The sequence below is a fragment of the Solanum stenotomum genome, chromosome 5, assembly GCF_019186545.1.
Source record: "Solanum stenotomum isolate F172 chromosome 5, ASM1918654v1, whole genome shotgun sequence".
In the NCBI taxonomy this organism is placed as follows: domain Eukaryota; kingdom Viridiplantae; phylum Streptophyta; class Magnoliopsida; order Solanales; family Solanaceae; genus Solanum; species Solanum stenotomum.
Window position 1 is genome coordinate 61,766,245 of NC_064286.1, and position 10,755 is coordinate 61,776,999.

The 10,755-nt window shown below is 34.9% G+C and overlaps 1 protein-coding gene across 1 annotated transcript; it reads right to left on the minus strand.

Annotated features, from left to right (window-relative positions):
* Positions 1-2,678: 2,678 nt before the first annotated feature.
* Positions 2,679-10,550, minus strand: LOC125864582 (coatomer subunit beta-1). Its single transcript, XM_049544604.1, has 6 exons — positions 10,367-10,550; positions 7,391-9,455; positions 5,970-6,479; positions 5,487-5,572; positions 4,148-4,390; positions 2,679-2,929 (listed from the first exon to the last, which is right to left on the minus strand). Exons 2-5 carry the CDS (start codon positions 9,434-9,436, stop codon positions 4,186-4,188), a joined length of 2,847 nt encoding a protein of 948 aa, XP_049400561.1. The 5' UTR covers positions 9,437-9,455; positions 10,367-10,550; the 3' UTR covers positions 2,679-2,929; positions 4,148-4,185.
* Positions 10,551-10,755: the final 205 nt, after the last annotated feature.

The following is a 10,755-nucleotide window of genomic DNA, read 5'->3' on the forward strand; positions in this document are numbered from 1 at the left end:
GTGCATTATTACTATTAGTTTTATTTTTAAAGAAAATATTTCATTATGTTAGTGGATCAAATTTGTTCTATACAGATTTTTTAAAGGGATTTAAAGGAGGACAAAGTTTATTAAATATTTGTATTTTAAAGGGATTTAAAGGAGGACAAAGTTTATTAAATATTCTACAACTTCATATAAAGGCTTAATAGTACTTTTGGTACCATTGCTATTAATAAATTTTAATTTTTAGTACTAAAAATATTTCATTTTTAATTACTTGAAACATGCATTTTTGATCCCCTTATTTGTTAATGATCACATTTAATTACTCGTATATTATATTATGTCAAACTTGTATTGTTAATTGTTACTTTATAATTGAGGGTATCTGAATGTACTTATAAAAAATAGTCTAAACATAGCCTATTTTCGACATAAAAGGACCAAAAGCACACATTTCCAACTAATTACAAGTTAAATACATCAAATCATAACACACTAAGGACAAAAATCAGAATTTACATATAATTGAGGGACCAAAAGTGTTATTAACCCAAATATAAAACCCTATCTATAAATACCTTGCCTTCAGTCCCCAATTATTCATCTCACAAAATTAGGGTTCTTTTGCTCTTAGCCGCCACCCCTTTTATTTTTGAATTGAGTTATGTTTATTTAGATTTATGGCAGATTACCTGGAACATGCTTTCTTTATTTTTTCATTATTTTACATGATTATGGGTAGCACAAGGATTAATGTGAAACAAATAAGTGGTATGTGAAGAACACTGGAGAATTCAAAGAGTTGTTGTTAGGAAGAAAACACTTTGTGTTTCTCGTGAATCCTTCGGCTATCCATAATCATGTTGAATGTGTGACTTGAAATTTTCTTGTCTATTTAAATAAAGAAAGCATGGTTTGAGGTAAATGCTAATTAAATCTTTGAGTTTTGCTCATATATTTGCTTTAGTGACATTCTTTGTTAGCTTTTGTTGAAGATCCAATTGCTACTTGTACTTTGATTATCATATTATTTTGTTAGTATCTGTTGATTCTTGTACTTGGAATTAGCTACTCCTTATATTGTCAATGTTTGGTTATTTTGCTTGTTGTGAGATATGATTTAGAATGTTTAGTCAATTTTTTATGAACTTTTCCTTGTTAAGCACATAATGTTATGAGTTTCCATGACCTTTGAATTAGGCCATCTTTATTTGTGTTTTGGTGTATTATCTAGAGCATGCTTGTTTTATTTTCTCTTACATTTTGCATGGTTGTGGGTTGCTGTAGGATTGATGTGAAACAACGAGGTTAGCTGTGAAAAATCATTGAGAGATAGTCTAATGTGTTACCAAAGAGAATGCTTTTATGTTTCACAAATCCTTCAGCAATCCATAACCATGTTAATGTTGGGACTTAAGAATTTTCTTGTTCTCAAGTGTTGTAAAATAAAGCAAGCATGGCTTTAGGTAATTGCTAAAAGTATTGAGTTTGTCTATGCACCCTTTTTATTGATGCTTAGTTGTTAAAGATAGCTCAACCTATACCTGTAATAATGCGTTAGCTTCTTCGTATTGTTATGTACCAGACACTATATTATAATGCTGTAGCTATCTTTTTTGGATGAATGGAGATCAAGATTTAGTATAACTGAAATCTAAACTATATGTCAAAATGCAAATGATCAATATTGTACTGCAAATACTACACATTTGCTTGGTATGCAGGATTCAGAAATTTTGACAGGTTGATGTTCCAACTAGAGGGAGAGAGAGGAGCAAGAAAACACTCAACATATATAGAACATTGCCATTTTTTATAGAGTATTACAAATGTTGTACATGATATATGTAACACTTGGGTATTGTATATCCTATGTTTTGCTGTATGTAGCGCCTTCTTGGCGCGATTGATAATGCTTGACAATAATATAAATGGATTTTTTGATATATGATTTGCTAGTTCTTCATTGTACTTTCGTTTCTATGTGGTGGTTTAAAGATTCTTGTGAAGATGTGCTTTCACTAGCATTATGTTCACTGCTCGTCACTACCACAACCACCATCTGCTGTTGTTAACGATCACTATCACCAATCATCACCAATACACATAGCCAACCATCGTTGTCACTTCTGCCACAACCACCTCCACTAGCTACCACTGCGAATTTGAACGGATAAATGGGTTATTGTTAACTGTGGTGGATGCAATTATATAGCTGTGGGTTTGTTTAAACTCATTACTTTTGATGAAAATGTTTAATTTATTTAAAATACAAGAAATAATAGTAGTGATTTGAACTAATAGTACCACAAGTTCAATTCTAAAACACTAAATTTAAATTGTAAATCCACCTCTGATTGTTGACCCATCACAAAAGTTATACAAAGAATAATAGTACAGTCTACCCAACTCTTACCAAATTCTAATTTCTTTACTTAAAATTTATCTAATTAATCCAAACGAAACTAATTAAAGTTTTATCACTTTAATAACTTTGACATATGAATGAATATTTTTTCATCCAAATATGTTGACAAGGTTTATGAACTAATTTTACCAAACATTAACAATTCCAAGTAGTTTTTTTTCCTACTAAGGATTTTTCCATGTAGATTGGGTTAATGGGATAAAGTAAAGAAGGAAAAGGAGATTAGTTAACAACCAAAGATAAAGTAAAAAGTTTGGGTAAAGAATTCAACAGAAAAACTGAAGTTAACCTCAACAGAAACTCCTGCTCAAAACATGACAAAAAGAAAGCAATATTTCTTCAGATCTTTCTCTACAAAAACTGTCCTCACAGATAATAAAATACTTGAATCTCTTGTATCTGAAACTAACAATAAATGCAGTATTATAATCTCTACATGTTCTTTCAATAACCCCAGCACTCTTCCAAGCTGCATATGGGGGATTTGGAGGAGCCTCAAATTCAAAGTGTATAAATCTGCAAATTATGAAGAGCTAATGAGGTCGTATATTCAAAGATGATATTCACATTTACAAGAGTTGGAAACTGAAGCCTAACAGGAAACTATAAAAGGACTCATCTTTTCGTATAAGAAAGTAGACTCGGTATTACACTTTGCACTATTAAAATAACGTTTTGTTTCTAATACAAAACTCTGCATCAGTCTCGACTTTGATAACTATGCATGACAAAACCCTACATTATCCATAACAAAAATTACAACACATAACTAGTCCATGAACGATACAATCACATATACATTCAAGTATATGTGAAGGTCAAGCCAATTTATAATTGTGTGTGTAGTATATAACACTACGCACTAAACAATGTGTGTATCATTTTAAAATTGAAGACAAAAGAAGTGTGTGCACCCGTGTCATGCACCTGCATATTCTTGTCACAAAGCCACATCCACGGCTAAGTATCTGTAATCTAATCAGTGGATCACCATAAAGAGTCTGAGCAGCTTTACGTAAGAGTACAGGTATCTGAAGGATTTTCCTATCTACTCTAAGGAGTTGGAAAAGAACGGGGGAGGCAAATGCTTTGCAGTAAAATATCTGCAAAAGGTTGCCATGTCCACAAAAAAAATATTCACAGCCATATCAAATTAGACTTTAAAAGACTTAAAGAAGCGACCAATGATGATTTCCTAAAATTTTCAAATTTAGAGTCTTATCAGTACAGAGAACCCACTACCACTAAAAGAGTTAAGAGTCCATGCATTTGTCACAGCTAGTAAAATAAAATGATCTGGACAATATTTCACCATGCAACAAGGATTTACACAAAAATGACCACCCAAAAAAGGGTTAAAACAAAAAAGACACATACAGGTATTTTAGCTATCAATGTTTCCAGGTCTTTGTTATTGATAAGGATCAAAGCTTCCAAGTACTATTGTTTTGAAAGTGTTCTATACAACTTTCAAAGTAGCAAGATTCCCCATCAGATGGATAACAATAAGATTACTTCAATATTTTCTTTTACAACAAGTATTTAGACAAGTTATTTTACTTCAGTCCCCAATGTCTTCCAAAAGCCATGCAATATAATAGGTACCCATTGAATTAGTTTCTGTCCTAACAACCACTCAATAAAAAGCCACCTCATTTTAACCATAACGAGAAGACATAAGGTAAAACCAAATAAAGATGCAAAATCTCTTTAAAGATGGAGAGCATAAGATACCAGCATATCTAGGTGATACTAAATTCAAGTTGACCTGATCAACTGCCTCCCTTCTGCTTGAGTGTTATCTTGTCTCCCAAGCTAAGAGCAATTCCTTGGGTTTTGCTCCTTATCCTAATGTAGCCGCTCAGCTTACTATCTGCTTGTTTCTCAATGCTTACATTCACCAAAGCATCCTCGCCAAACACACTCTTTGCATACAAGTTAGCAGCGAGAAACCCGCATTCCCCTTCCAAAGCAGACCTGGAATCATGCATGTAAGCGCATATACGTGTCAACCAAGCCATGCATCACTAGGACAAATAATATTGCTCAATATATCCAGATCAGTAACAGAACAAAATGAACTGAAAGGCCATTCCGGAGCTTGAATACATTATTTAGAAACTCATGCGAAGCAGTTCAATTACACCCAACAGTAAAAAAACAGCGGTAAAATAAAGAAACTAAACTAGTTCCTGTAATAATAAACTACGCTTTCTTTTCTTTTTTTATTAATTAAGAGGTGGTAAAGCATCAAGAAGATGCAAGAAGTTACATAGAGAAATAGGTGATAACTCCAGAACAACAAAACACAGTTAGGGTCTGTGAGTTAAAACCTAAAGCAAAAACTCAAGGCTATGCAATGATAAACTACTATTTCAACTAAAAATAACTTATGGATCCAATTTTAAAAAGTTTACTAATTTTCCCATGATAAATTAACTTGTGCTATCCAACTTCAAATTCTTTCATAATTTCTGAATATACACCAAAATAAAACATGTAATAATTGGAATAGCCAAATTTCCCCCGATACACACTGTTCTCACGATGACTAGGTATAATTTGGTAAGCTCCTAGGTTGTCTATAGAGCAACCATAATACCAGTGGTTCTTAGATTCTAAAGGTCGCTAAGAAGAGTAGTCCTAAACTCAGTCTTATGCAAACACCATCATATACATGACGAATCAGTTCAAGTACTTCCACATTTTCATGCAGGACAAACTCATATTCATGGTAGTCCGTATACATCAAAGTACATCAATTTATCTATAATGGAAAATAATAAGCACCAATCAAACACAATTTGTTTGTCATTGATATTGACGTTCTAAGTTTTATACAGCACAATAATCCTCTGGCTACAAGTCCCACCTTTTCTCTTACAAATGTAGTCTCCAAAATTGTCCCAAAACATCATGTATCACAACTTTGGACTATAGCACTATACAAAATAGAAAATGATAATAATTTAGAACAAGATGGTATGGACATCAATAAATACATCAAAATCAGTAAAGGCATACATAACAACCAAGTACAACTTCCCACACTTTTAGGCAACAGATAACTTACAGCGCAGTAAGGCACTTCATGTTGGTTGATTTGATTATATGGTCAAGAAAATCTTTTTCATCTTGAATGACAGTGTTGACAGCAACCTGCAATTTAGAAAGCTAGTGGCTCATTCTCAAGTGCTTATAAATATAATTCATGTAGTAATTGCTCCACTATATTCATGGTAAGACATACAAGAGACTACTCCAAAGTTTAGATGCCAAGCAGAGCATTGATTAAATCAATTTAGCCCATAAGCAGATCAAGATTTACAACATTAACAAGTCGTTTTCAAAACATTAATAACCTATAGAAGTATTTAGTAAACCTATGTGTAACCTACACTATGATGCCACATAAACCACACCATAAGATTGGAAGTCATCAAAAACAACAAAAACTATACCCAGTTTTACTTTCTAATTCTCCAACTCAAAATGAACAGTCTACTAGGACAGAAAGAACTATTTGATGGTGGTAAAGAGTCAAGGAATAGCTTACCTTGTTTTCCCACTCAAATTCTGCCCACATGGTTCTAAAAGCAGCATCACTGCACACTGCAGGGGATATATAATCCATGATGTCAATATGAATGTCATTTAGCACAACCACCATCCGGTCAAACACATTCGACGTCTCATAAACAATGTTCCCAAAAATGACGCCAGTCTCAGTTGAGGACACCTTGATGTTTGCTTTTATTTGTTTGCTCGACTCAGGAGCTAGAGTATAATTCTGTGGACGCTCAACAAGTTTAAGATCACCCATAGTTGCCAATTCCAAACATAAATTCTGGAGGGTCTCTTTAGTTCTATTAATAACTGTCACATCCAGGACAATATCATAATGATGAACTGTCACATATGCTTCAGCATAAACAGGGTCGCTAAATCCTGTTAGTTGCAGAACCCGGTTTAGTTTATTAGCATCAGTCTCGTCTTTTACAAATTCTCCAGTGGCACGCTTCAAATCATCTTGGACTGCATCTTCCAACTCCAGCTGACTCATGCCCTGGAAAACAGAAAAAATTTAGGACATGGAAGAACAAATATCACCCTGCATTGAAGCACCAAAGAATCAAACACCAGCTCTAATTGATGAGCTCTGTCATTAAGTAGAAACTACTTAAGAAACATAATTTTGAGGAAAACAGAAACAATTCAAATGCAAATGTTTGAGTTAAACTCATTGTTGTTCATTTTGGTACATCATCATCACCCCTCCTCTTCCCTGGATCACAATAAGCTAATTTAGTGTGGAAAGATCTGCACTCTTGAATCTTGACTATAGTCATTCATAAAAAATTGAAGTCCCAGCTAGTAATTCATATTCAATCAAATTTTTGACATTGATGCTGAAGGAAACTTATGCAATGTAATATGCATGACTCTCTTAATGTGATTGAAACAGTAGTCAAAGAAACAAAAAGTATGACTTAAAAGCTCTGGAAAAGCTGGAATAAAATGTTGAAAATAACACTTAAAGAACATTTCTCAGAAGGCTTGAGACAGTAAAGGTGGAAAGGTAAGACAAAATAGCAAAAGAAATCTGCATCCGTGCAAGGCCCACACAGCACAAAGAAGACACCATTGAGATTACACAAAGAAAACCTCATAATACAATTTTATGGTCAGCTAAGAATTTTTTTTTGATGGACGAATAAATACTTCCAATTAATTTTTAACCCAAATGGGACTTCATTTATTTTTATTTTTTTCAACCCCTTCCCCCAGAAGCTCCCACCTTTGCTCCCTTGTTCAGCAAAGATAATTCTTTTTTTTTTCTCACATATATATAAACTGAAATGTGAGAAAATAGCTACAGGCGACCTCCATGTTAATCAACCAAATACTGTTCAGATAGAAGATACTTTCTTTCCTTTTTTGATAATGTACTGAAATGTTCAGATAAAAGGTACTTACCCTCCTACTCTTCAAATGGTAGAAATCAATGAGGTCATCAGGCTGAGAATGAGAAATTTGAGCCTTTGCTTTGATCTCTTCTGTCTCTCGCATCTGCTTATCAGAAAGCATTTTAACAAAACTCTCATGGCAAGAATTCAACCAGATCTTCCTGACCTCATTGCCAGTATTACATAGCAATCTTACACACAGAACCATCCTATCATAGGAATCATTATCAATTGGGTGTGGAAGAGCTGAAGACTGCCCTAGCTGTATCATTGAGACAATGATCAGTAAAGCATTAGTTGTGGCTTTGTTCACTTCAACTTTGGATGGTTGGACTTCTTCCAATCTCAAAATGAGCTTAGTCAGGGTGCAAGCAACAACTGCCCCAAGGAAGAAATCACCAGTTAGCAGGAGGGATCTCAGATTTCCAGCGGTCAAAGATCCTTGAACAACTGTAGGGGGTGAAAACGCAGTTTCAGAGGCAGCACTTTGAGTAGCATAGGTCCCATCAGCAAGGACAGCAGGTCTTCTAGATGAAACAGTAGTGGAGTTTATTTGCTGAGACTTTTTCGAAGAATCATTAGCTTCGCCTTCCTCAGAAGCTGAATAAAATGGTAGGTCTCCAAGGCACTGTTTGATAGTTGCAATGCCACTCTCAACTTCAGAAAGAGATATACAATACTCTCCAATAATCCAAAGGGCACATGAACAAACACGTGCAGCACGAATTTGGTAGAAAGTATCCAGTAGTCTTGTAACAATGGAAACCCTTAATTTTGGATTTGTTTCAATAATCTCACGGACAAAAACAACCACATCAATTGCAGACGCGACATTGTTATCTCCCAAGAAGTCCATCAACAGATGGACTACTGTGCTTGCGACTTCTGGAAACTTCACAGCACATGAATGAATGGCTTGGATAAGCATTTGACGGTACTCACCATTCTTCTCAAGTTCACCGCTCTGGGTTTTCATGACTTCTTTCTTAAGTGTGAGAACAACCTCATTGATATTCCGGGGGGTGATCAACTCAAGAACAATGTCAAGTGTTTTTCTCCTGATGTCAAGATTAGGGCTTGAAAGCGCTCTGAGGACATCCATTATCATATCAACCATGATCTCCCTATGAGAAGATTTCAATTCATTCAGTCTATCAAGCACGATAAGCTTCACATTGTTGTCACTCTGAGACTGTAGAAGTTGACAATAGGTATTGGCTGCAGCTCTTATAGCAGTTGGGGCAGAAGACAAAGAAACAAGAGTTCCAGCACATTCATAGACAACAGCAGCAGAAGGGGCACTGAGCAGTGATATAATTATCTTGATGTACTTCCCTTTCTCCCCTTTGTTTGTCCTGCAAACTTTTCGGACCAAATCCAAGACAACCATTTGAAGTAAGTCACCCCAATCAGATACTCTATCAACATGGGTCAAGAGGTAATTGATAGCACGTTCCTGAGCACATTGGAAAAGCATCAAAAATGCATTCCTTTTAGCTGACGGATCCTGCTCTGTGGTAAGAACATTCTCAATCTTTTCTGGTGCATCTGCCAGAAGTTGCTCACCCTGTGGAAGCTTGTAAACAGCCATCACAGCAAGTATTGCATTCCGGCGAACATACGGATGCCGGTGCTCCAAGTTGCTCATAATAGATGGAATCAGAGGTTCAATTATATCAACCTCATTTAGCCGGCAAAGGAATCTCAAAGTAACTCCACGAATGTACTCATTTGGATGCTGCAAATTATTCCTCAAGTTCTGGCAAATTAGGATCATTTCAGGAAGCACACGCCCCTTAGAATCGGTCTTCTCGATAATCTCCAAATACAGAAGCAGCAGCTTTTGAATCGTGTGATCTTCAGAGGGCAAGACATATCTAATAATAGTAATAAACAGTTGGGGTAGAGTTTCGCCATTCAACAAAAGCATGACAGCTTTCTTCATGGCATCAACCTTGGCAGGAACATCGCTCCCTTCAAGAGCTTCCTTGATCTCATTGGCAAGGGCTGGAGTGCCCTTATCAAAGTGAATCAGCAAAGAACAGGACTTCTCCATTTTATTCTAGTTAGCTTACCTGAAAACTTAAAGTTTCCCATAAGTTCCAAGATAACATATTATAACTTCGACAAAGGAGAACAAAGTTGCAACAATCACAAAAAGACCCCAACTTTTGTTTAGTTGAAGCAGTTAAAATACCCTTAAGCAGTCCTATATAAAGAACTACTAATACAACATTGATTCTTTGATTATAATAGAATAAATCCATTCGAAAGAGGGCTTCAAACCACAAAGCTATCCATAAGACAGGAAATAATGCATAAATGAAGCTCCTCCTTATAAGAATTAATGAAATCGCAACAAAAAAAAAACTTTAAACAACGTTTACTAGATTCATAAAAGTATATTACCAGCCGAACAAAGGAGGTTAGGCGATTCAATCACTACAACCTAATGCCAGATAGAATTCTTCCACAACTCACATCAATACTCAATCACACTGCCGCAACAAAAACACAAGCAAAATGTGACCAATCACTCAATCTCTCAACAATGCCTCAATTCCAAATTGAACTTTACTCAATATAAATAAGGCATCCATCAAACTCTATCCTCAGAATCAAATTAAATCATATAAATGAACCACCGATCACTTTATATCTCTGTAACAAAACCACAAAATGCACAATCTTACTCTCAGCTCAGAAATAGGCCGATCTAACCTAATCACAGTTGGTTCCAAAACTCAGATCATGTACAATACATGTTTATACATCAAAATGAACAAATATATCAGTATACATCACGCCTGAATCTACCGACGGCAGTATAATTGAACAAAACTATTACCGGTAGACCTAATAATCAAATTTCGTCATGCAAGCAAACTTACATAGACAAAATCGAGCAGAGAACAGATCTAGAACGAGAAACAAAAGCGTAATTGATCTAATCAAAGAACAAGACGAGATAAGAAACAGAACTTACCAGATTAAAGGCAGAAATGGTGGGATCAAAGTGAAGAGAAATTTGTAGAGAGGAATTTGTGGGTTTTGGGGGGCGGAGGAGAGAAAATGGGGTGGAATTTTAAGAAAAGAGAAAAGTTTGGTGTCTTCTTTCTCAGATCTGCGAGATCCGCAGAGTGAGTAAAATGTTGTAATGCTACAAGTCTGGAGCAAAGCTGCAAGTAGATAGAGAAAACGGAAAAAAAATATGGAAAGGCTTAATTAATAGTCTTAGTGACATTTTTTTATTTTGTTAGATGTAAATTTTGATTAATAATTTAAATGTATATTTTTTTTATTAAATTAATATGGGAAAAATAAAATTTATATTAAAGAATAGTTTGTTTACTATTATTATTGTTGATTTTTTAA